Raw genomic sequence first — 27,436 nt, 5'->3', positions numbered from 1 at the left:
TATGTTATCAAATAAATATTTATAAATAAATCTGAATTGCATAATTTAATAACAATTATTATATGCACATTAAAAAATTAAACTTCACCTGCCATAAAACAGGGACACCCTTAGCACGGCAGGTGAAATAATACTAAATTTATTTTACAAAATTTTTGCATAAAATCAAAATAAATTAATAAAAAAAAATTATCCAGCCATTTCTTCCTCGGGCTTCCCGATTTTTTCGACTGTTCTCTTTCGTTAAATACGTATTCTCCTTACACTTCTGTTCATTTGCTCAACACATCAAAACCATCTAATTAATGAAATTGCTTATTTGTATTTCAGAAATTCCCCTAGTACGAGTATCAAATGGCACGCCGGCCCCCTGCTCCACCTCCCCGTCCCCTGCTGAGGAGGACACTGAGGCCATGGCGTCCTGTGCATTGCACGTCAAGGGCATGACCTGTGCCTCCTGCGTGGCTGCCATCGAGAAGCACTGCAACAAGATCAACGGTACGTCGCTAGTAATCATAGCTAGTCATCTCCCTTCATCTTATTCCCTTGAAAGCAGCCTAATCCCAATCCCTGAAGTTCATTTTATTTGTCATTCACACACTAGCTCGGTATATGAAAGCCTACCATCGTCCATATTTCATCTTGTTCCATTAACAGTAGCCCTGTCCCTTTAATATAGTTCATTGGGTGTTTGGCTATGGTCCACTGGTTCCACAATTTAGTATTCAATTTCCCAGGTATCATCCCTTCCTACCAAGCCATTCTGGCCACAAACAAAACTTATGCAATAGCCTTCAGTATACTAGCGACCTCTGTAAAGTAACCTAGACTGGTCCTGTCTTTGCTCCCAGAAATCATTGCGATCGAGGTACTTGGCTAGATCGTGGAACTGGAGTTTCCTGCTGTGTATATTTCTATCTTTAACCTATTTAATACCTTGTTCCAGGTGTCAGCTCGGTGGCCGTGGCTCTACTAGCCGCCCGGGCCGAGGTGCGCTACCACCCGGCCAAGGTGTCCCCGGGGGACGTGGCCCGGGCCATCTCAGAGCTGGGCTTCCCCACTGAGGTGCTTCGAGACACGGGGGCCGCCCAGCAGACACTCATACTAGGGGTAAGTTTATATCTCCTGACCCGAAGTGGAGCACGGTCTCCAATTGCCATCCACATATCGATGGCTTAAAGTCAAATAAAGTTATCTACAAAAAGACATATCATTAGATTGGCATGTTTTTTTTAATATATAACGTGTCCTCTAAAATTTAAGTCCTCGAATTGCTGCTATGTTTTTTGTAGATAACGTTATTTGACTTTATGACCTAGAATTATTTGCGTGTTTTTTTGTCGATAACGTTGTTTGACTCTAAGCCCTCGATATTACACAGTCAATTCCAGCTAACGTCGTGCAAAGGCGTACCTCTGATGGTTCCAAGTTCAAAAAGAACATTGAGAAAGCAGAACATTGAAGAAAACTGAAGAAAAACAAACAAAACATCTAACATAAACTATCCTAAACTTACCTAACCTAACTTATTATTTTATCATGCTCTTTTGTGTTACTGTTCTGTTTTATACAGTTATCAGGCTACTCTGTATCTTTTGGGTTAACAAACCAGTAAGTTCGGGGTTTAACCTTCCCTTGCCGGTGCTGTCACCTGAGTGAACATCGTCTCTAATTAATAAAATATCTCTCTAAATAAACTAAACACAGAGTTACAATTTTAGGTATTCCTCCGCAATACATTTATGTATTACATTAAGTAATTACAATATATAAATATTTACCGAGTGTATAGCTGCAGAGGAGGAGGAATTTTTTAACACCGTAAGGGAAGGGTTAATTCGGGTTTGTGACGTGGCTAAACCAGCGGCAGAAATGTTTCGAAAGATACAGAGTAGGCCCCCAGTAGTTAATACCTATCCCATTCAACAAGTGGACCTACTATTTACTATGTCTCCAATTACCATCTACATTTTAAAAATTTTAATCTTTGTTTTAAATGGAAGACATTATAAAATGTAGAATAGTCGATAATAAAAAATAAAAAAAATTAATTGATAGTTTTTAATGGCTTTTTATTTTTGATTTGCAGATTAAAGGCATGACCTGCTCGTCATGTGTCAACAAGATAGAGACCACGGTGATGAAGATTCCGGGAGTTTTATCGGCGGCTGTTGCACTTACAACACAAAAGTTAGTTATCTTAAATTGTTGACCTAGTGGCCTGGAAAGGTTAAGCATTGCTGAAGTTGACAATGAAATAGACAACATACTACAAAGTATAGGTATCGTAGCCAGAGTTGACGCAAACATAGTACTAGTTAAAACGATACAGAGACGGAAGCAAGGCAAAAAGCTGTTGGATGTGTATACTTATGCACTAATACACACAATTCTAGTGTGTTTGGATCAAATCTGCGCAACCTATGATATGTAGTAAAAATATAATTATACAGGGTATATCAGTCAGCAAATACAGCTGTCTGGTGATATATTTTTCAATCAAAAACAAAAAAAAATATTTGTCTATCACACTTCACCACTTGTACCCAGCCTAGCAGATCACGTGGTACGCATTCCAACTTGTTCCATCAGCACCGTACAAATGAGATGGAGCGCATATCAAGTTATCGGTTGCGACTTGTGATAGAAATTTTTTTTGTTTTCGTTTTTGATAAAAAAAAATAACATCGGATAGTCAACTGAGTCTTCATTTTTAATTACAAATATGCTCAGGAATCGCTGGCTTAAATCCTTCGGGTATGTGCTGATATACCGTGTTATGAGATTGTATTTCAACTCACGTTCGCTTTACCAATGCTTCCTCTATAAAAGGCCTGAAGACCTGAAGTTGTTACGAAAATAGAATCAGCTGGCGGACGAGGAAAGTTTTGCATCGGCACACCAAGAGTTAAATAAAAAAAATTGTATGAAAACACTCAAGTGGTATTTTGGAGCTATGGTGACTCTTAATAATCTCTTTTGTTATTAAAGAAAAACACATATTCCCAGGTTACGTGTAACCCGACAATGCTTGAAAAACTCCTACTACCATCATTATAAGATGGTAGACCGGTAATGAATGAACTAAACTAATGTGTTGTATTGTTTCAGAGGGAAGTTCACATTCAACGGGGAGGTGACGGGCCCGCGGGACATATCGGAGGCAGTGGAGAGTTTGGGCTTTGAAACTTACATAATTAACAATAAGGATAAATCAACTAAAGACTGTTTAGAACATAAGTGAGTCAGTATTTATGTACATCTTTTCTATTTTTTTCTTTGTACGCATTTGTCATCTTTGTTTATTCTAATTCATTTGGTTCATCATTAGTTTGGTTGGAGTTCCATTCCTTTTATATTTATATATTTTATTCTTGTCAAATTAGAACTTCCTTTAGTTTTTTTTTCTCTCTTTTTACTATCCTTGTTCATTTTGGGAGGCGGGTATGGATACCGCCGCCCTGGGATCCGTTCATTGGATAACACAATCACAGTCTTTGGTGACTAAGCGGGGGTGCCCGGGATCATGGTGTGAGGTTTGTTGAGGTCTTGGTGGCGGATGCTTCTGCCCCCCAACTACGTGGCGGGTCGGATTGGGTGAGACCTGTTGAGGGAGATCCTTTCACCTTCCAGCCAGACTCTCTCGACCCTTCGTCTTGGGAGGGATGGATCAATACTGTTACTCCTGGACATACTGACCCCCAGATTCATACCTACCCCTCATACCGTTTTCCTTCCCAGAATCTTCTCTCATTCATTTCCTTAAAATACCCTCCACAGAGCATCCTGAAATATGATATAGGTCCTTAGGGAAATATTTCCCTTGTGGCCTCCTTTTTTGTGTAGCATGTTAATCTCTGTTACTCTTGTCTAATTTTGTCTCTCTTTCCTTCTTTCTCACCTTTTATGTACCTTTCAAATCTTTTAAACTTTGGTCTCCCTGTTCTTTCTTGTTTATCCTTGTCATTCTTGTCTCTTTTGTCCATCTCTCTTATACTTTTTCATTTTATTATACCTGTCTATTTTCATTCTGTTTCTTTCATTGTTGTCTGTTCTTTATTTAGTTTTCAGTATTTTTTACTAAACCTATTTGTTCTTGCAGAGCTGAAATACGTAAATGGCGTAATGCCTTCCTGGTGTCGCTATTGTTTGGCGCACCGTGCATGGCCGCCATGGCCTACTTTATGGGCATGATGGCCGACACGGACCACGACCACTCCGACAACATGTGCTGCGTGTTGCCCGGCCTGTCGCTGGAGAACCTCATCATGTTCCTATTGGCCACCCCTGTGCAGGTATGTGACAGCAAACCTAACAATAATATACCTGTTATTTCTCTTTAAGTCTACCCCTAACTTGTGATTTTGGCATACTCTAAGGCACAGTATTGGGCCCTTTAGTATTTATCATGTTGAATTCTGCAGAAGGAGTAAATTTTCCTTGCGGGAATAAAATTCAACTGGTACGAGTACTACTTCAATATTTATTCCACTGTTCGATGAATCCTTTTGGTAGCAAAGTTTTCATTTTCTTTTGCAGATAATTGGTGGTTGGCATTTCTATGTGCAAGCATATAAGGCCCTTAAACATCGAACAACTAACATGGATGTGCTAATCTGTATGACTACAACCATAAGGTAAATTATATTATATCTTGCTTGGTTATTTTCCTTCTATTGACAAATGCTTGACGTTAACACCCAGCTAGCATGCTGAAAATATTTTTCTTTTTACAACTTGTTTTCAAGAAGTACACGATAATCCATGTAAAATGAAAGGGAATTTTGTTTTAGGTCATAATGTTTTATGCATCCAATAGCCAAACATTCTCATATCAAAATACATCCATAAATGTAATGAATATGTGACTGAGGGATGTGATTGTCAGATCACCTACCTAATTTATAGAGTATGTGATGTAAAAAAATAACTTAGATGTCACACAAAACTCTCGTTTGGGGAAAGTGTAGAAGAACTCTTAACCCCCCTTTGAAGCGGGAGGGTTAAGAAAAGTTTAAACTCTTGCTCTTTTTTATTAGGGTTTTGACAAAATCATATGTGTCATAATATATTTATTTAGAATTATTTATGCCTTTTCAGTTACGTCTATTCGGTGTGCGTGGTAATGGCGGCTATGATCCTGCAGCACACAAGTTCTCCGCACACATTCTTCGACACCCCTCCAATGTTGTTGGTCTTCATCTCACTGGGGCGGTGGTTGGAGCATATTGCCAAGGTATTTACTTCAATAAATTTACATTAGGCACAGCAAATATTCGTTAATTAAGGCAATGATTATTGTGATTCGCCATTTTGGCTAATTTAACTAATAGAAGAAATTAACTATGAACATTTTAATATGCAGATAAATTCCTTGGGCCTTACTAATCAACATGTTTTAAATTTTACACTACTGATTAATAGTTGAATAATTTATTGAATCATTTTATACTGAGAAAATGATAATAATGTTGAGTCCTAGAGGTTCTCATCTTTGGTATGGATAAATCCCTTTCTTTTCTTTCGCTAACCGAGTCAAATGTTGTACAATGTATGTATTGTTATTTTGTCAGGGTAAGACGTCGGAAGCCCTCTCCCGCCTTCTGTCTCTGCAGCCTCCTGAGGCAGTGCTGGTGGAACTATCTCCGGACGGGGGCATCCAGTGGGAGAAAACCATATCCGCAGAGCTGGTGCAGCGGGGGGATGTTATTAAGGTAAAAGCCAGTCCCTTTTTATGCGAATACTGGACATGTCCCAACTGCTTCCGACTGTACAGAGCCAGCGGAACTATGGCGTCCCCAATTGGGGAGTGGGAAATTGAATTAGATGGGGTAGAGGAAGGTTGGGAAGTACCTGGCTATTCAGATCTGGTTCTCAAACAAGGCTACAGCCATCTCAAGCAATGTTTCAATAATTCAGATCATCTTCTACTTTGCAATGCCTAGGCATATCTTGCTGGAAGCGCTCTTATTTACAATTTTTTACCTCACAAGAGCACTGCTGTCTGCAGTGTAAAGACAGGGGAACTATATCTCCACCGGGTTGGGTAGCATTATGAGGTGGGTTAAGGTAGGGGCTGTAGAAAGGGAGTCTTGAAGAGGCCCAGATTATATGAAGTATTAAAAAAAGATGTTCGTAGCTCATTTCATATGCGAGCTGACTTACAAAAAAATAAGTTGAAGAAATTACCCTTCTCATGAAGCCAACATCAACTATGAAAGGGTATTCCGCTCGTGTCCGTCGAGTTTCGCGTACCTGTACCAGTGCACAAGGGAACAATGCTGCTAGCTCCTTAGAGCAGACTTCATTGAAATACCTGTAGAACAGACTTAGCATGCCTATATTGCGTCTGTGCATTGAGATGGCAATCGTTCTGTTAACAATGGATTGTCAATCAGACGAACCGCCCTCCTTTGCACAGAATCAACTATTGTCTGTGCAACAAAACTAGGGAACTAGGGAATAGTTGAGTTTTATTAACTTCTTATGATGCTGGTCCAACAAAAGTGATCCTTTCTTGATGTTATCCAATGTGCCTGTTGTAGGTGGTGCCTGGTGCCAAGGTGCCGGTGGATGGCCGGGTGGTCCTGGGGCAAAGCACCTGCGATGAATCTCTAATCACGGGAGAGAGCATGCCGGTTCCTAAACAAATTGGTAAATTATTACTGTTACTATAATATACCTTAGAATGTCAAGCTGACACTATTTTCTTACTATAATATTAACCCTTAGAATGTCAAGCTGACACTATTTTCTTACTATAATATTAACCCTTAGAATGTCAAGCTGACACTATTTTCTTACTATAATATTAACCCTTAGAATGTCAAGCTGACACTATTTTCTTACTATAATATTAACCCTTAGAATGTGAAGCTGGCACTATTTTCGTAATAACTTAATTGCTTTTTTGCAAAATTATAAATTGTAAATTTTACTGTCTTACCAGATAATGTTATTATATTTATTATAATGTTTATGTAGTTTCCCCAGGTAATTTTTTTTTTTCTAGGTAAATAAATAAGAAAATATTCTCGAGTTTTATTATATTTTCCAGCTAAATAAACTTTCTTCACAATAAAAATAAGTCATATGAGACTTTCCTGTAAATAAATACAGTACCATGACTTAATGAAAAATTAGACACAGAATTTGCAGATAAAATAATTATGTTTGCAACTGACGAAATATCATGTCATGTAAATCTGATTGTTCCAGGGGCGGCCGTGATAGGCGGCAGCGTAAACCAGCGCGGCGTGCTGTTTGTGAAGGCCACGCACACGGGGGAGAGTGCTACGCTGGCTCAGATCTGCCGCCTGGTGGAGGAAGCGCAGGTCAGCAAGGCTCCCGTCCAGCAGCTGGCCGACCGCATAGCCGGGTAAGGAGCTTGCTGCTCTATCAAGGGGGTCGTCAATGCCTTATGTCACATTGCAAATTGAAACAAGCAGAATTATAATTGATTTACTTTTTGTCTCTTGCAGATATTTCGTTCCTATTGTGATTGGTCTCTCGGTGCTGACTCTGCTCTGCTGGATTATCAGTGGCTTCATCAACATAGACAACCTTCCTCCTCATGTGAGTACTTAAGTATCTAGTTCTACATATTAAAATATTTTTTTCATCCAGTATAGATGGCGCCGCTTTAATATCCACCCCCGTATAAATATGTTTATTTATTTAGACACCCATAGTACGTTCTATTACAAGTTATAAGTATTAAATTTTACATGGTTAAAGTACCCATTATGTATGTCCATAAATTATCTTAGTAATTTTGTCTTGAAAATAGTTCTTAATCTTAAGGCGGTTTAACCAGCGGACGAGAATTCAAATTTCGTTAAAAGACGGTCTCGCGATCGGACGTTTTTTTAGACCGAGACAGAAATACCGAATTAATTTTTCTGCGAGCCGTACACTCACGCGGATGACGAAAACTACAGCATGGTTCCGATGAAATAACAATAATTATTGTTGTTAAATTCTCGGTTGTAACTTTCTTCCTGATGACAGACATAAACACCTGTCCATAGTTGATTCTTTTCCCTGGAAATTAAACAACACAAAATTATCGCCAAATGTTATAAAAAATATTTGCTTATTCTGACTGATTCTTTCGAACGACTCTGTAGCATATAAGTACGTACAATGTACATGGATAATTAAATATCACTAACCTTTGTTTTTTCTGAAAATATATCTCCCACATACGTTTTTGATGTCTTAATTTGTGCTTTCTAATAAAACTTTTTTCCAAGGGTATATATTCCTCCCCATTTTTAAGCGAAGAATTTCTTTAAAATGTTATCAAGTAGACCAGGGGTCTCCAAACTTTTCAGCCGGAGGGCCACATTGACTACTCCAGTGAGTTCGGAGGGCCAAAACCGTTTTAATTTCTAGACACCCATATTTTCTGTCCTAGGGAGGAGGGGGGGGGTAGACAATAGAATTTTCAGGGATGAAAATATAGCTTTAGATAACGTAGCTTTGAAGATAATTTTTGATACTCGTTTCTCAGACCTTGATATCATTGCGAATCAAATAAAGATTTTTCAAAAAAATCCTATGATATATTCACCCGATACTTGTGGACGCAATGTATTGGTGCCAAGTACCTCGCCAACGAGCATATTTATTTATTCGCACGAAAAAATGTGCGGAGTTTTCGCCCCTTCTGAGCAAGGTCTTAGCCATTAGCTGTCGCGGGTCCTTGATGACACTGGTCATAAGATGTTTCGGGCCGGATGGAAGACACTGGCGGGCCGGATACGGCCCGCGGGCCGTAGTTTGGAGACCCCTGAACTAGACTGGCGTGGAATACACGTCCGCTCGCCGCCCTGTTGCAGCGGAGAATGATAAAATTGCGGCTTGCGCCGGGGTAATCAAAAAACAACAAACGCGAATCGAAATTAATTACTATTATATACTTTAAGAATATATTTTTTGGTCATAAATTATTTCTAATGTTTCAATAATGTCTTGGTAAATTATTTTTCTAAAAAAATCTGAACTATACCAATTTGTAATACCATAAATAAATAGTCCAATTAAGGGATTTTCGTCACGAAACGCGTCCTCGGATTTATTTATTAGTAATTTTATTTGAAATAAAAACAAAATTCTTATATATACTTATGATAGATAATTTATTGATTGTTTATACTGTATTATTCAATGATTTGAAATATTTGTTGTATAATACAACTTCACCTTTGAAAATGCAACAAATCTGCGCATCGTCCAACGGTAACACTTTATTATGATATGAAAATAATATTATTTTTCAAAATTTTACATCTTACTTTACAAGATAAAATAACGATCTTTCGAAATCAATTTGTGTTTTTTTCTAGAAAAGTGTCCATACGTCTAAAAGTGGCCTCAAAAATGCCAAATTTCAGGTCAAGTCTACCTATTTCACCTTAACTAATGAATGAAGGTATGAGAATAATAACAAAAAATTTTGGCTACTCGCATTATACCTAGCTCTCTCATTCAAAATTTAGGCGTATTAGATCTGTCAAAGAATTTATACATAAAAATGCAAAAATCAATCATTTTAAATACATGTAGGATTACGAAAGATTTTTTAAATATTTATACTTGGAGATCAGTAGGATTTATAGGTCCAATTAGAAGTTCTACCAAGCCGAACCCTCTGATATGAAATTATCTGGAGTCGGCAAATTATTTTCCCATTTGATGTTTGGTGATTTGACGTGTTGTTTTTGTATTATTTTGTATTTATTATGCTTATATAATTCACTTGCATAATGTTTATTGACTAGATAATCATTTGTGGTAAAGTGTAAGGGTTTAGTTTTTCTTGTGGCGAAGATTTAAACCGGACATAAAGTCGGAAAAAATAAAGTAGGAAGAAAATGTGTGGAGAGATCAAGAGATGTTTTAAAAAATATATGCTCACGAATTGTAATTGACTATTAATAAAGTTGAATGAAAAATTAATTGTTATGTAGTATACTTTAAAAAATATTTTATGTAACCCAAAAAAAAATAAAAAAACTAGAAATCATGAAAACTGTCTTTAAGTGTAGTAATTTTTCATAGTGGGTGTGTATGATATATTGTGATCACACTAGTTATTGGCGAGTTATTTGCTGCATTAATGTTGCTTTTTATAACATGTTATTTGTGTTTCTCATGCCAGGGCATGATGATGTTGGACCGCTCTGATCCGGAACGCGTTGTGGCCACGGCCTTCCACTTTGCCCTGAGCGTGCTGGCCATTGCGTGCCCATGTGCCCTGGGACTGGCAACGCCCACGGCCGTCATGGTGGCCACGGGAGTGGGTGCCACGCTTGGCATACTGATTAAGGGGGCAGAGCCACTGGAGAATGCCCACAAGGTATAATATATTGATGACCGGTCTTCCATTTTGAGCTTACTGGCTATCGCTTACTCATTTTCTGTTATATTGCGCAAATGACTCAAATGTCCAGAGCAATTGGGACTAATAATACCCGATAAGGGCACATTGCGAGGCTGAAGTAAGTTGAAAAGTTAAAGGAGATAGGAAAGAGGAAGGTTGGGAAATACTTAAATGTTAACTAAAAATTTATTCAAACACTAGCTGAAGTTCCCGGCGTTGCCCTGGCTTTAAGCAGAGTTTTTAGAAATCAGAGGTAGAAAGTAATTTGACCAAGATTTTATTTATACATATTTTTACTCCAAATAAGGTCAGGAATCACTGGTTAAAGTAAATTAAGTATGTCTCGTAAAACCCTATATATATGTTATAGTTATGTAAAATGTTTGTGTTTTCAGGTTAAGACAGTAGTGATGGACAAAACTGGTACCATTACTTATGGAAAGCCATCTGTAGTGCGCATGATCCTCTTTGAGGGTAACAAGACTCTGATCAAGTTGCTGGATCTGCTGCTGACTGCAGAGTCCAACTCTGAACACCCTGTTGCATCTGGTATGTACTGTCTCTTGTGAATTCGTAATAGATCTCTTCTTTGCATAGTTATTGTGTGATAGCAATGCATCCTTAGGCATTAGGAACTAATCTTCAAACTCAACTTACAATAAATGTTGATTGGTCAAAACTGTCAATACACTTGGAATTTTAAACTTTGATTGATATAACGTAACTTTAATGCATCTTTTACCATCTCCACCGATATAAACAGTTGTCTCTTGTAGTAATGAAGCTGAAACCAAGCATTATTTTAAGAGTGCAGCGGAGTAATTGAACTTTACCATATTTTCTTTCCAAAACCGGTGTGGGTTTTGTGAAATCCAGGTTCTATAATATGACAATGTTGTAATTTTGCAGCCATAGTGAAGTTCTGCCGAGACGCCCTGGGCACCGGGGCCCTGGGGGGCTGCAGCAGTTTCACCTCAGTGCCGGGCTGCGGCCTGAGCTGCCGCGCTACCAGGCGGACCACACAAGAGATCTCGGCCGCCATCACTGCACTCACTGGGTATAACATATTATTTTTACAGTATTGCATTCATACAGACTCCTCTTGGACATTGCTGGTACATTCTATATGCAGCTATATCAGTGGCAGTCGGTGACTTTTTGTAGAAAGGATGCGGGACATCAAATGTTTATGCTCGTACTTACTACGTACTTTACATCAAATATGTACATCTAGACCAGTGTTTCCCAGCCTTCTTTATGCCATGCCCCACCGTAATCTTTTCAAAAGTCAGACGCCCCACCTCATCTTTTTTTATGAAACAGCAGGTAAATTCTAAAATCATAATGTAATATGTTTGTAAACATATGAACCCCTAATTAAATTGAATAAAAGCTTTTCTAATACATATATTACAACTGAAATTAAATTCAGTTACGCTTGCTACAAATAAATTTTATGTCCGGATCTAACTTATTTAATTTCGGTCTTAGGTTATTAGTTATTCTATTAGTTATTTCCAATCAATTAATCAATCTTATTCTATTAGTTATTTCCAATAAATTTAGTTTTTTTAATGAGTAAATCGCTTATGGCGCTAAAACCACATTCCACCAAATAAGTTGAGGGAAAGGTTAATAATAATTTTAATGAATAAGTCGCTTATGGCGCTAAAATCACATTCCACCAAATAAGTTGAGGTTAATGATAATTTTCTGGTATGCAAAGTAATGTTAGGAAATTTTGTGTTAGTTTCTTTGCAAATTCTTAGTGTAAGTTTCTTCTTTAAGCCTTAATTTCACATTCGCACTCACACTGAGCAAAAAACCGTTATCATGTTATTACTGTAATTCTTCATGTTCACGCAAGCCAAATTTAATGGCATACGTGGTCACTCATACGAGGACTCAGGATAAACTATTCTCATTTTCTTCTGTCATTATTCATTTTCACAGAAGTCACAGTTATTGCAACACGTTCTCACTCATTCTAAGGAAACTTTCTTCTTATTTTCTTACTGTGATTATTCATGGTCAAGCATAATAAGACACATTCACACTCATACTAAGGAACCCGTTTTTTTTCTCGTGTTCTTTCTGTAATTATCCATGTTCGCAGAAGTCAAGCTTAATGGCAAACATTCGCATTCATACTTAGGCAAAACCATTCTCATGTTCTTACTGTAACTATAAATGTTCACAAAAGACAAACTTAGTGACTAACATTCGCATTCACACTATGGATAAACCGTTTTCATGTTCTTACTGCAATAATTCATGTTCACAGAAGTCACGTTTAATTAGAAACAATAGCAGTCATACTAAAAAAAAACAATTCTTACTGTAATTATTCATGTTTATGGAAGTCAAATTTGACGATCCACATTATCACTCATATTTAAGATAAACCATTCTCATTTTATTAGTGTAACTATTCATGTTCACAAAAGTCAAGCTTAAAAAGACACATTCGCTTTCGTGCTAAGCCAAATCCATTCTCATGTTCTTACTGTGATCATTCATGTTCACGGATATCCAGCTTTATATTACAAATTCGAACTTATGCTTAGGAAAAATCATGTGTCATGTTCTTATTGTAATTATATATATAATGATATTTTCCTTGTTATTTGAACGACACAGTCAATTAAAACACAATTGAGTTTCTCTGTAAGGAAAGAAGATGTTTATTTTGTTAATCTCACAAGATTTACATAAATAAAAGCATTCAGTTACAAAACATTACCTGTAAGGAAAGAAACGACATTTAATGTTATTAATTGTTATGTCAATTCCTTAATCACAATCACGATAGCAATTACCAATTATTGATATTATTCCCATCAATCTGCCTTGTCACAACCCATAGATTATTTTTACTATGTCTTAAACCATAGATTACGAAATATCGAGTCGACTGTGTAGGTACTGTGGCGCACATCCAGCCAGTGACAGTCCACGACACACACAGCCACAATGACGAGACAAGCTCGGCATTGCCTTGAATTAGAAAATTATATTTTTCTTTACATATATTTTATTTTAGGAAAATTAACAGTTATTTGGTTGGTTTATACATGTGCAATTTACTTAACTTAGAAACCAATTATATATTTCCTTATTATACTTATATATTATCTATAAAACAATTAAGCAGCATATTTTAGATGTTGTATTGTATCAATACAACATCTACAATATACAATATACATCTACATCTACAGCTACATCCTGCACAGTTTCTGTGTGTTTAGATAATTTTTGAAAATGTAACGGGTTTCATTTTATTTTAAGTACAATTTGGCGTATATTTCAATTTTGTGCATATCAGGCATTTGTTTGTATGACCGATGAGTATTCCCCTTTATATGTGGAATGCCTACGTGTCTCATCTCTGAAGCGTGGTGCCCCACCTCTGAGGCATTATGCCCCACCGGTGGGGCGTACGCCCCACCGTGGGAAACACTAATCTAGACGCTAGCCTATGAACAAGATACAATTAGGTACACAGGGTATCCGGGTGTAAAGTGGACAGGGGGTGATTCTACGTGATTTTATAAGTAGAAAAGACAAAAATCTTTTGTTGAAATTCCAACGTTTTAGAGGTAACGTAAAAAAGTTGAATTGTTTCTATGGGAAAATAAACATTCTTCTACGGAGATGTATGGGAAAAAAAAAGTTGGAATTTTGCAAAAAGTTATTCATCTTTTTTACTTCTACCATCATGTAGAATCACCTCCCGAAGTTAGTGAACTCTACCCCAGGACACCTTTATGTACATATTATAAGGATTGTATCAGGACATAGGTAACTATGTACCTATTTAAAAAAAACACAAATAAATAAATATGCGTTCGCTTATGGCAATGATCATTCATGGAAACTATATCTGTGGTCATACTATCTAATGATCACTATTCTAGAACTCGATTGTCTAATTATGCATCACTATTTCTATCTAAAGCAATTTTTTTTCAATCGAGAGGAAGGCTGGTTGTAGAGGTTTGTTGCATAATGAATGGAATTTCTTTGATGAAATCTTCAGTTAAATTGAGGGGTGTTTTCTAACATAAACTCTGTTTTTTCTTCCTCAGCCCCAAGGCCAGGTTCCCCTCTATGCTGTGTGACGTAGAAATAGACATTTGTGAGGACGCCACGACCAAGCAACGCCAGCAGCTCGACAGTATTCTGGAAGTCAGCGACACGGACAGCATGGCAGATTTACAAGAAATCGGAGATTCAGCGTCTAGTGTAAGTTATTATTTTGTAATCATAACATTCCTAGCTAATCCCATACCATACCCATTTAGTTTGCCTGACTAGACCTGATTTTGTACAATATCTTATAGATTGTGTTCTTTTCAATCCATACTAGTTGGCTGGCTCCTACGCCACTGGTTATAATGCGTCAATGGATCTATTTGAGGTAAGGAATCTATTTCATGATTGATTCTGTATTTACAACAGTCTCAAATTTAGGATCTGTTCTTATATCTAGAGGTTAAGGGAGACCTTCTGACCTCTCCAGCAGAACTTTCTCGACCCGTCGCCTTGCATCGCAGTGGGAGGATTCATATGTCCGTCTCTCCTGACCACTGACCCCCAGATTCCTACCTCCCCTCATACCCTTTTCCATCCAAGAACTCCCTCTGCATCCTTTTCTTAAAAATATCCCCTAGACAACCTCCCCAAAGATGACATAATCCACGAGTGAAATTATTTCCTCGGGGCATTCTGTGTGAAGTTAATAGAAAAAAGTACTTAAGATAGGTTGTTGCAGTTTTCAATTTGTTATTATCATCATCATCATCATTGCTTGGAGAATCCTGGTTACCTCTATGAAATGCCTCCACTCTTGCTGTCTTCTCCAGTTGCTTATAGGTTCCTAAGGCTGAGGTTTTTGCCTCCGTACCACCCAATCACCCAATGTTATGTCTCACAACCAACCCAACATTTTGTCTTGGGAGGGAGTTAAAAGAATGAAAATATGCTAAGCATAATAATTATTTTAAATTCAATAAAAGTCATGAACATGAAACATCCTTTATCCTTGCATATTATATTTATCCTCAAATATTGTCCCTGAATATTGAAGGAACATCTCAGTCAAAAGTGGATTTCTTATTAAAAATACTCACCAAATATTAAGATCATTGTTAATGATTGATATATTAAGATCATTGTTAATGATTGATATATTAAGATCATTGTTATCATCATTATTATCGCCAATTCTAATTCAAGACTAAACTAGAACTTTCAAAATCCCCTGTAGGTTTAAAATGATTGTTCTCATAGAAGACATGTGAATAACAAGTCTCTTTTCTTTTCCATGTATTTTCCATTGAAGAGAAAGGGATGAAAATAACATATAAACATCTACATGGTAAATGACCATATCATATTTCCGCTGGGGAGCTGCAGCTCGCGAGTTGAGTGAAGTATTTTTAGCACAAAAAGGGCAAAGGAGTATACGAAATGAGATGATTTTAGTAAGAATGATTTTAGCCTTTTCATTAAAACTCAACTTTTATATCATAGTTGTATCACAGTAGTTGAGCATCTTGTCAATATAATACTACCGCGGAAAGTACTGTTATATCTTTTTAATTTTGGACAATTCTTTGATACTTAATATTATTTTTCATAAAACAATACAATTGATATCACTCAACACCAGTCTGAAAAGCCGATATATTTTTATGCACAAATAGGTTTATTTCGTAATTCTCCACAGTGAAAACTAATTTTGTTATAAAATAATACTGTATTGATAATTTGGTCAGATCAGAACTGTCGTGGTTTACGCTTTGCGGCTGCAAAAACTACACGGTGATCAAAATGAATTTAGCCCATTAGATAATTATCATTTTATTGTTTTGACTTTAATAATGAGTGGCTATGGAATTCTTCATTTTGCCACAGCTTTGCCATGTACTATTGATGACATTTGTGTTTTTAATTTGCAGCCGAAAGAGTACCTGATCGTGGTGGGTAATCGCGAGTGGATGCTCCGCCACGGACTGGCCCTGCAGCCCCACATGGAGCAGGCGCTGGTGAAGGAGGAGAGCCTGGGTCGCACAGCTGTGCTGTGCGCAGTGGACGGTATGCCAACCAACCTAACCTCACTTATTCCATAGCTCTCTTTCTGATATGATATAATCTATCATTAAACCTAGATAAAGTCTGTGTGCAAAGGCCCTGATTATGTGCAAAAATCGGAATTCATATGTTTGGCAAATGGCAATGCTGTGTTTATTTAACCGCTATTCGCAGGAAAGTTTCTCCACAGAACTACAGAGCTCTCTTACTTATCTACCACCCCAAAAACTGGGCAAGGGTCTAATTTGTGAAGGCAGCGAATTATAGTGCATAGAAGCGAATTATGGTGCTCGGGTCTAAAATACTGAAGAACTACGAAAGCCGGCAAATTATAGAGATACATTTTGTGCTTTCAACTCAGACAGTAGGCCTATACATAGTAGTTGTCAGATAATCGAGTAGCAGATTACTGTATTGTCATTGATTCCTTTGTCACCGGTTCAAACTTATGAAAAACAGCAAACGCCTTCCATTCATTGGTACACGGTTGTTATTATCTTTGACATGAGAACAGATCGTTTTTACATCTTGCTCTTTTGTTCAACATCACAGCTGCGGAACAACCTCTTGTTGGTTTTTTAGTTTTCTCCCTCCTACAAATTCAGCCCCTTCTAGATTCAGTCTATTCTCTCCCTAGCCACTGGTGCTAATTTGCCCACATTTTGGCCAATTTGCAAAACGCGCGAGCATACGCTGGTCAAAATTTGGCCAATTTGAAGAGATATATTAAAAATTATTTTAAAAATTCCCGCATCCTCGTAACTACGGTATTTACAGAGCTAAAACTTTTATAAAGAAAATGATTTCACCGTTTTTCAACAGATGTCTCTACAATACATTCATAAATACAAAGTAATGTCAGTTGCGAGATAATTTTTTTCTCTTGGTTTGCTATATAGTTAAAAATTCCCGTGAATGTTTATTTTACACAAATTCTATTATGTATTGTAAATCAATGTATTCGTTATTGAATTCTCCGCTTATTTGAAGTTTTTCAAATAAGCCGAGAAAAAAGTCCTAAAATTAAAAATAACATGTGAAATTGAATTTTACACCTATCAAAAAGTGTTATTTTTCAATGCAGTTTCTATATTCTCGTTAAATGAAAGGTGTAAAATCTCAACATGTGTTTATTTTTATTATTAATTCAGTTTGAACAAATAAATAGATTTTTATTATTCTAGGATAATTTTAAGTGAAAAACGAACAAGCGATTTTTGCCGGTTTTCATAAAAAAATGAAAATTGTAATGTTATTATCAATATAATTTTGAAATCTTGTTTTTAGTTCTATTGAACTTCAAATACATGTTTGCAAAATTTCCTGATTTAAGTAACATTCTAAACCATTTTTTGTTCTAAACAATCAGACGAATTTCTCGTGTTTGTGAATTTAATAAAATATTTGTTTATAAAACCAACAAACTTAAGATAAATTACGAAATATAGGTAATTTTATTGGCTTTATATAACAGTCAATAGTTTATCTGTTTTAGTATCAATATTCAGACGTGTGATTCTTTTAATGAGCGTGGGCGTATTCGAAACCAAACGTACGAAAATCTCCAGCACTCAATGCATTTATCACAAACATGTTGGCGCTCCAGTGGTTAGAGACATAGTATCGCACAGCAAATCCAATGATTATAAATATATTCTAATAAACATGTTACGATACCAGTGTTTTTTATTAGTGCAGGTTTCTTGCTCATTTCGGTGAATAAAATTGTGGAATTATTTTGATGTATAGGTATCATTTGCTGCGCCATATCGGTGGCGGACAAAGTGAAACCGGAGGCGGCACTTTGTGTGGCTGCCTTGAAGCGACGCGGCATGACTGTTATACTGCTCACAGGCGATAACAGAAATACTGCCGCTTCGATTGCCGCACAGGTAACAAAAGCTAATCATTTATACACCATTAAATGACTTACCGATTCTTAGCCCATTTCAGCTTTTGATCAAATTGTGATCAAGTAAAATGGGCTGAGAAATGGCATTTAACCGCTAGTGTGACACAAAATCCATAGCGGATTTCTGACGTTTGCTCCCGTCATGTGCCAGCGAATCAATAGCGGATTTGCCAGTAGTTCGCCGCACTTGCCCCGATTTTATTGTATTTTGTACCTTAAAAAATGCTCCTAGCATACGAAACATATTTTATTCGCTTTGAAAGTAAATAATGTATCTTAATTAATATTAAGAATAATTTCTAGCTTGTCGTTTCGTCTCTGGCAAATATTTTAATTTTATCTGTGTTGCAAAATTCCATATCAATTGTCATAATTCCAATTTACAAAAGTCATAGTATTTCAGGAAAGCCTCACATTACTTATTTTTTTATGGAAAAACATTTCTCTGAATATACGTAACTATCCTGGGAAAACTGCAAAGGATTTGTACACAAAATCTTGTAAGTTATTACGAAAATAGTGTCAGTTGGCGCATGGCATGCAGCTCGGTATTTTACTCTGGCATACTAGGATAGTATTCAGGTTTCGGAAGCTTGGCATTTTAAGTGTTAATGGGGACCATTGGGCCATTGGACCATGGGCCGATGGTCGATTTGATGGTCGCCATATGTGACTTATGTAGTTTAAAACATCCCAATATAATTATATGGGAGAACTGTAACCAACCATAAACAACATTAAAGAATCCAAATAGTACGATGTTATGTTTTCTACATTCTTCTCCAAGGAAACCTGGACATTAATTAAGCCACAGAAGATAGAAGTTTTTGAGTTGTGTTGAATGAATGTTTTGTTTCGCTATTTTCAGGTTGGCATTGAACAGGTGTTTGCTGAAGTGTTGCCATCGCATAAGGTGGCCAAGATTCAGAAGCTACAGGAGCTGGGGCAGCGTGTTGCCATGGTGAGGAATTAAAAACATTTTTTTGTGAAATATTTACGAATTGTAAAATCATGACCATGTTTAGACCTTATAGTTCAGTTGAACATAGAAGCCATGGCTTCGGGTTTGGTGAACTGTTAGATCTTATAAGAAATCTTAATGTACTATATATAATTTTAATACAGTTAAGTAATGTAATATGTTTTGTTGCAGATTGGCGATGGTGTGAATGATTCACCGGCTCTAGCGCAGGCCGACGTGGGGATAGCTATTGCGGCTGGCACAGATGTGGCAGTCGAGGCAGCTGATGTAGTCCTCATGAGGGTAATTAATTAAGCCTTCTTTTTCTTCTAAACCCTGGCAATTTTTATTTTTATAAGATGGAAGACGGTTTATCTCCCATTTAATCCGGTCCCTTTGATAAAGTTCACTGGGGTATTTAGTTCATTGGATATTTGGCTATATCTCCTGGTTTCACAATGTGTCTTCCCAGGTATATGAGCCTTGTTCTTATTGTTGAATCGGAGTCTCTTCACATTTCCTGCATCTGCATGTGTTTCCTGAGGTGGCCTATTAGTAGTCCTACCAGTTCACTCTGTAAGTTAATTTGATAGTGCGACTAGAGTTTTTGATTTACTCAATTGTGTTATGTCTCCCTCGGATGCCCAGACAATTTTTCCCTATTTATTTACTCTGTATTCCCAAACCGTAGAATTATTCCTTTCTTTAATTTGTTCCATTACGCTGACATCAGCCTCCATTCATTTCGGATGAACATTTTACACTTTTAATAGGCATGTTTCACCATAAGGTTTTTTGCAAATAATGATAAATTGATCATTAATACTTTGTTTGTATTTTATTATATGTTATGTTTCCAGAGTGACCTCTTGGACGTGGTGGGTTGTATCGAGCTCTCTCGCAGTACAGTTAACCGAGTGCGGCTCAACTTCCTTTTTGCATCGGTGTACAACTTGCTGGGTATTCCCCTGGCCTCTGGTGCTCTGGCTTCCTATGGATTTATCCTGCAGGTATGTAGTTTTATTTTATACAATACAAGAGTTTTACCGATTGGAATATCAATATAATCTATAGCATTCCTAACATTTGTAATATAATCTACCAAAAATTGTGATGTATGACTTTTATGGTATGATCGCTGTCATACATTCTTTACGGCTAGTTGCATTGGCCTAGAATTACTGTAAAAAATAATGTATATTTTTTTGTAAAATATTTTGTACGAGTGTTGAAATTTGAAGTAAGGCCGGATAATAAAAACTAATAATTATCATAACAAATGACTTATTAATTAATTTATTTTTTCCAGCCCTGGATGGCATCAGCTGCCATGGCAATGAGTTCTGTGTCTGTTGTTGGATCCAGTTTGCTATTAAAAATGTAAGTTCTTACATTTCATTTTCAAATGTTCACCGTAGTATGTGGCAAACCATTGGGTTATAAATTGCAACAACAGTAATTATTTAAACAACAACATGTATGTTTGGTGTAATATTAAACTAGTTATCCATAATAAATAAAGTCCAAGACCCCGATGTTTTAATTTAGAAGTTTGTGAGGCAATCCCGAAGTTACAACGCTTTTGAACTCTGTAGGTAAACAGGGTTAGAAATCTAAGAGATTTCTATAAAAACAATTGATTTTAATTAGATTGAATGTTTAGGTTTAAAAAACCGACGGCGGCCCAGCTAGAGGCAGAAGGACCAATCTTACTGGACACTGTGAGTGTGGAGGCCATACAATCCAACAACACTGCTGACACTGGACCGCTTTCAAGGTATTCATCCATTTTTATTTAATTTTTATTAAAATTTCAAAGTACATACTTTATTTTATTAACCTTTTGAATGCGTTAATTTGCTCCGTTTTATCTACACCCGTACGCGGTACATATTTTCAAATACCTATGCACGCAATTAAATGTCAAATTATAGCATTCTGGCATGATTTATTGGACTATATGGACAGAATAGATTATTCTCCACAATATGAAAACAAATCCTCGTGTGTCAACACTCTTAGATGTTTATAAAAACAAAAACATAAAATTTCATACAACGACGTACCGTATCTTTTGAATGTGGTCCCGCCATTCACTCGGCGTGTGTGTACTTAGGCCACTGCGTTGATAGACACAAGTGGGACACCATGATCACTTATCATTTTTAGTTGTGAATGACATACTAGTACTAACGCCATCCGTTGACAAAAATGTAAACTAAAGGACTAAAAGGCGCGAAAAGGCGCACTTGATTATCGATCTTTTTTTATGAAATACAATTTTATTTTGAGAAATTCTTGTAGATGTCAGCATCGTGATAGTTCTACGAATGTCCAAGTGAGCAAAAAATACATTTATGACGAAAGTGCGCTGGAATATCGGCCCTCAAAGTTCCCGTATCAACTGTTGATACAGCCGCGTGTGAGTATGGACTTTTTGCCGTAACAACAGTTGATGCAAAGAGTTAATGTAATACTCCCGCTGAAGAGATAAATCAATAGAAGTGTGTAGTGGACGTGACTGGGTGTTCGAAGCAACCTCGTTTTCCTTCTGGTGAAATTAATCAAATATCAAAATTATTTTGTGAGGAGATAATCGATTTGATTGGCCTGTCTAGAGTAGGAGTCGAAAGGTTTAACCTCTTTAACTTCCGCTGATAATTTACAGAACTGTGCGAAAATTACCTGGATGAGTTTTGCCCAAACATCAGAATAATTGAAATGGTTTTCTGTTATCAGATTATGTTTCTAAAATAACTAACTAACCATCACGCCGTTTCCGGTAGGCAGGGAGGACTGACCGCCAAACAACTCGGTCTCGGCACACACTCCTTGCCTCATTCACATTCATCCATAATCTTCTATTATCTGACTCTTGACATGGCCTGACTCAAGTATCTGATTCAATTGATCGTGCCATGTCTTCCTCGGGCGTCCCTGATCACCGTTCTGCTACCATTCACATTTGCGTCATATATTCTCCTTACACTCCTTTCTTCGCTCATTTGCTCTACATGCTCAAACCATCTAAGAATCTAAAACAAAAAAACAAAAAAAGAGACAACTGTCAAAAAAGTATATTTATATGAATAAATAAACTAGTTTTATTATTTCTACATATGCTACCTCAATACATATCCCACTAGAAAAAAAATAATCAAAAGGTTTTTTTAAATAAATAATGACATTTATACTTTGTCGTTTTTGTAACACCATTAAATTTTGACATTTACAGATTAATTATTTTGTAAGCCGTCAAAGAGGCTTCATTTATGCAATAAAAAGTAGAATCTAGTGATATTAGTGCAAGCTTTTCTGATTTTATTCTCTATACAGATGGTATTAGCGCACATGCATGTTCACGAAAACAGTCCACTAGTTAATTTGAATCGCAATATCAGTTGCTTTCTTTCAAATCGGTAGGCAAATAATTTTTCAGTGACTTTACACTAATATTTATTTTTTTAATGGCACCTTAAGCAGCTGGATTTTTGGTGCCTTTAGTTATATTAAAAATAAGGTAATAATAATATGCAATGAATAAGGCAAAATGGCTTTAAATTTCATGTGAACCATGGAGATGTAGCTTTTTGGTGATTGTTTTGTTAATGTTAAACCCTGTTAATTAAAATATGTATGAAGCATGTATTTGTGCTATTTGCGCATTAGGTATTTAAAAGAAGTACTGAGGTGCTCACCTGTTTAGTTGTGGCTTCCATAGCGTAGTGCTGCGCCTACTTATTTGGCTTTGTCTTACATTGCAATCTTTAGAGTTCAGACGTTGTTGTCTTTATAATGTATATTTATTTTTTTCTTCTATCGGCACTTCAATAGAATATGCTCCGAAGAACTAGCGTCATTGATCACTTCAGCTCCGGTGTACAGCCGGGAACATTTCTACACCGTTGATAATGATTTATTATATATAATATAGATTATCGCGTGAGAATTGGTCGCTTCTACAGCTCGTTCTTGTGTTCAACAACTCTGCTGTGGGATGATTTGTGGGCCTCTGTGTTTCTCCCTCCTATATAATGGGTCTCTTCAAGTCCCAGGTTTCAAAGTTGTTGAGGTAATGCTTTTTTCTAAATTAAACAATTTTTTCAATGGCTTCTTTTTTTCAGGTTTTTCAACCGTACAAAAAGCACGAAAGCGAGGCTACTGCAAGATGAAGACGAAGCTATGACGGTCATGTTTACAAAGAAGCAGGGCAGCATCAATGCATAAAGTTCCACGGGTCCATGTTCTACCTCTCCGCTGCTCAGGCTGCCGTGCTGTCTTCTTCTGCTGTATCTTCGGCCCCAGTCTCCTACATCACATCAGCTTGGGCTAAAGATGCAGTTGATCAGTACTCGATGCAGTATTCAAAACCGGTCTCCAATAGTGATCAAACATTTTGTCATTGATTTCGAATACGTATTTGGCTTCCATAGAATAGGTGCGCATAATGCCAATACATATTTTATCAATTTGTTTTGTACCTAGATTAAAATCATCTCTTTTACTTCTCCTTGTTCCACACCTATTGGAGGTTGGACATCATCACATATTCATTATCATTCATTGATAAATCAACAGTAATCACATCACTATTTTTAAATTTAGAGACGAAACTGTGCTATCAATTTGAAGAAAAATGTTTTCATAAATCGTTTCTTCCCATGTAATTTTAATGCTGTATTAATTTTAACTTATATAAAAACGTATGATCTTAAGTTGTGTTCAATTATTTTTTAAATACTACATACAGGTGAAATCTTGTCTGAAATCAACAGGGTTATTTTCTTTAAATCAGAATTAAAATAATAAGAATGTACATCTGGCAACATAGTGACATAGCAGCATAAACATGGCCACTATAGCCAAGATATAGTCATAAACACAGTCATGACCTTGTTTATTGTAGCTAATTTGAGACCATAAACAAAATTATAATATGTATCTTTTTTGACACCCATTATTCCTCATCATGACCTCTTACTATAAACTAATTTGATACTTTAAACAATGTCACCATTGTCAAGTTGACACCGTAGATAAGGACATCTATTTTGGCACCACAAATGAGGTCCCCAAATGATACCATAAAATAAGGTCATGATAGCTAATTTAAAACCATAAAAGAGGCCACTTTAGTCAAGATGCAATCATAAACAAGGTCATTACAGCTAAGTTGTCACCGTATACAAAATCAATAAAAGATAATGTCCATCTGTAGAACAATACATAAATAAAAATAACAATTTTACTAAGGTCTATTAGATCTATGAACAAAATATCCATAATTATTATTGTATGTTTTTTAATTCTGTATTACTGATTCGTGAGACAAGGGGTCTGAGATGTAACATGGTTTTACATAACATTTGTATCTATGAACCTGTTTAAAATGATGATAATATGCGAGTAGAGAAAACAGCTTTTGTATGGAAATGCATTTTAGACACACGTGTGCACAGTTTGTAATATTTTATATAAAAGTTTTGTAATATTTGAGACGAATAATTATATTTTTATCTATGTATAATCTTATCCTAGTTACGTACTATGATTGCCAAAATATTTTTACGCTGACAATTTTTTTTGTTAAAACTGTATAATATTGTAATTTAAAAATATATAAAAAAATAAAGACACTGATAATTCACAATATAAAAATAGTTTTCTTCTTTTAAACTGTTTTTTTTATTAAAATAACCAATGTACTATATGATTTATTTTTTATTCTTTATTCATATCTCTTTTTTCATTTAAACCATAGATAATATAACCACCACTATTTTGATTTTCACCTTATAATGCCCACGCACAGGCTTCGCCTTTGTGGGATTTTTTTGTTACTCTTTATATTTTGTATAATTATATATATACCTGTATGTATCAAAAAAATTGACAATAAATAAAAAAAAAAAATAAAAATCTGGTACGAATAACACGTTGTCTATGGTAGTGTCAACCCATTCCGTGTTGTTTTGCACCTGTACCGCCATCTGGCCACAGGCCAACATGCTAAGTAGGTATCAATATTGTGCAAATAATATATTGTTAGCTGCTCTAAAAAGGGTATTGCGCTATGTTAAGTATACATTACATTATAAGTTGATTTACAGATGCACAGATGTAGGTTTAGAGGGTTTTTGCGATGCAGATTGGGGTGGTAATATAAATGATAGAAAGTCCACTTCTGGTTATATGTTCTTTTTCTCAAAATGTTTAATATTATGGAGTTCTAAGAAACAAGCATCTGTGAGCCTGTCGTCAACTGAGTCTGAGTATGTGGCTATGAGTATGGCTGCTGGTGAGGCTTGCTGGTTGATAAACTTATTGAATGATTTTGGTTTTCAAAATGTTTGTCCGGTAAACATTTTTTGTAATAATCAGTCAGCAATCTTGACTGCAGCTACAGAATCTATTAAACGTTTGAAGCACGTAGATATTCGTTTTCACTTTCTCAAAGATCTAGTGAAAAATAATAAAATAAATATAAAATACATAAAAACTGGCGAACAACCAGCGGATATTCTCACTAAATCTTTGAGTAAAGAGTTATTTGTGCGATTTATTGGAATGTTATTACATTGAGGGAGGATGTTGTAATATGGCAATGTAATAACATTCAGTTGGTAACACTACATGCACAGGAAGGAGGTCTCAAAAGTATAAGTCTCTGTAATGGCTGTAATGTGTGTGCTCTGTTACAATAAACGTTATTTTGGTTATTAAAGATCACCATCTATTATTTATCAAGACTACATTAACTAATGATGATAATGACGAGGACTTGACCATTAGAGGAGATTACATTCAAAAGTGAATTCATAATTACCAAGTCATTTAAATTTAGTAAAACTAACTAGCAGTAAGGTCATTATAAATCCATTAAAAAAACCCTAACATTTAGTGTGGAGGGGGGGAAAAGATTCTGAACCCCACATAATAACGCACTTGTGGGACTACTTTATTTCCCCCCAAATATGGCAAAACTAACGCGAATTAATCCGCCGCTATACGCAAGCGAGCATGAGAAGAGAAATCTCCATTCCTGTTTCAACGTTCGATCCAACCGCCACTATCTCTACTCTTTCTGCCACCGTCTCCGCGTTCTGTAAAATTGTAATATTCGTCCTCACGAATAAACTAAATTAAATTGAGCAGACACTCGTTTCAATCTCCCATCTCCTGAACACAATTTACGGTTCGGGCAGCCGCCGTAAATTACAAATAAGTATAGCTCTCATACACATACACCACTCTGCCACACACTGAATTAGTGTCAGTAATAAATTCAATTTAGATACTATTGACATTTAAAATCCTATAATCGTCTGATTGTTGCCTAACCACAGTTTGAGAATGACCTTACAAGTCGAAACAGCTGTAACTAAAATACAAAATAAAATACTTGCAGAACTTGAAAATAACTTATTATTATTAAATTTAATTTTAATTAAATTTTTCAAAAAATAAATGGCGTTCTACAAATAAAACACAAAAACAACAAATAAATAAACTAACTTTTGTGATTTCTTAAACTGTTTTTGCTTGCAGTGTAAATAAAATATTGTAAACTAGACAAAGCATACTCATATGTAAAGCATTTAAGCATTAAAATGAATCATCAACATAAAAAGTTTTTTTCAACTTTGAAGATTTAAAAAAAAAAAACGCACCTTGCGCCACAATATGAAGTATGTCAAAAAAATACAAATAAATAGTGGTATTATCTGTGTGTAAAGATAGAACGGCCAACCTTATGATTCCAGAGATAGCCTCATTTTTAATGTCAGTGACATACAAATTTTTCATAAAAAATTGATAACTCCTTCATTTGTACACGCAATTGCTTCATACAAAATTTTATAGCATCCATTTCTAGCCAAAAAAAATACCCTTGAAAATTCAAGTCTCTATGTCTATGAAAGGCGATTTTCAGCCCACTGTGCGCCGCGGCAGAGGGACAGTACTACGCACAATACAAATGTAAGTGAACACATTCAAACACAGCGATACTGACGCAGCATTAAGTAAAGTGGTATCATTGACGCACAGCAGTAGCGACACAGCTACGTTCACGCAC

At 36.1% G+C, this 27,436-nt stretch overlaps 1 protein-coding gene across 4 annotated transcripts in view; it reads left to right on the top strand.

Moving 5' to 3' along the window:
* The window catches only part of ATP7 (copper-transporting ATPase 1), a 91,060-nt gene extending 65,002 nt beyond the window's left edge, over positions 1-26,058 (top strand). For all 4 annotated transcript variants that reach the window (XM_089648459.1, XM_089648457.1, XM_089648456.1 and 1 more), the window contains exons 6-28: positions 331-498; positions 947-1,110; positions 2,090-2,190; positions 3,112-3,240; positions 4,103-4,295; positions 4,540-4,637; positions 5,101-5,236; positions 5,574-5,714; positions 6,546-6,654; positions 7,219-7,378; positions 7,482-7,575; positions 10,166-10,363; positions 10,783-10,936; positions 11,297-11,444; positions 14,479-14,635; positions 16,354-16,489; positions 18,236-18,378; positions 19,267-19,359; positions 19,552-19,662; positions 20,220-20,369; positions 20,669-20,739; positions 21,023-21,136; positions 23,484-26,058. In XM_089648459.1, coding sequence (XP_089504585.1) covers positions 331-498; positions 947-1,110; positions 2,090-2,190; positions 3,112-3,240; positions 4,103-4,295; positions 4,540-4,637; positions 5,101-5,236; positions 5,574-5,714; positions 6,546-6,654; positions 7,219-7,378; positions 7,482-7,575; positions 10,166-10,363; positions 10,783-10,936; positions 11,297-11,444; positions 14,479-14,635; positions 16,354-16,489; positions 18,236-18,378; positions 19,267-19,359; positions 19,552-19,662; positions 20,220-20,369; positions 20,669-20,739; positions 21,023-21,136; positions 23,484-23,586 — 3,071 coding nt within the window. In that variant the 3' untranslated portion in view covers positions 23,587-26,058. The remainder of the gene's footprint in view (positions 1-330; positions 499-946; positions 1,111-2,089; positions 2,191-3,111; positions 3,241-4,102; positions 4,296-4,539; positions 4,638-5,100; positions 5,237-5,573; positions 5,715-6,545; positions 6,655-7,218; positions 7,379-7,481; positions 7,576-10,165; positions 10,364-10,782; positions 10,937-11,296; positions 11,445-14,478; positions 14,636-16,353; positions 16,490-18,235; positions 18,379-19,266; positions 19,360-19,551; positions 19,663-20,219; positions 20,370-20,668; positions 20,740-21,022; positions 21,137-23,483) is intronic.
* Positions 26,059-27,436: the final 1,378 nt, after the last annotated feature.

Source organism: Hesperophylax consimilis, chromosome 27 (genome assembly GCF_061612785.1).
Source record: "Hesperophylax consimilis isolate HC1 chromosome 27, BYU_Hcon_1.0, whole genome shotgun sequence".
NCBI lineage: Eukaryota > Metazoa > Arthropoda > Insecta > Trichoptera > Limnephilidae > Hesperophylax > Hesperophylax consimilis.
The sequence above is the reverse complement of the archived record's forward strand: the minus strand, read 5'-3'. Positions and strand labels throughout refer to the sequence as shown.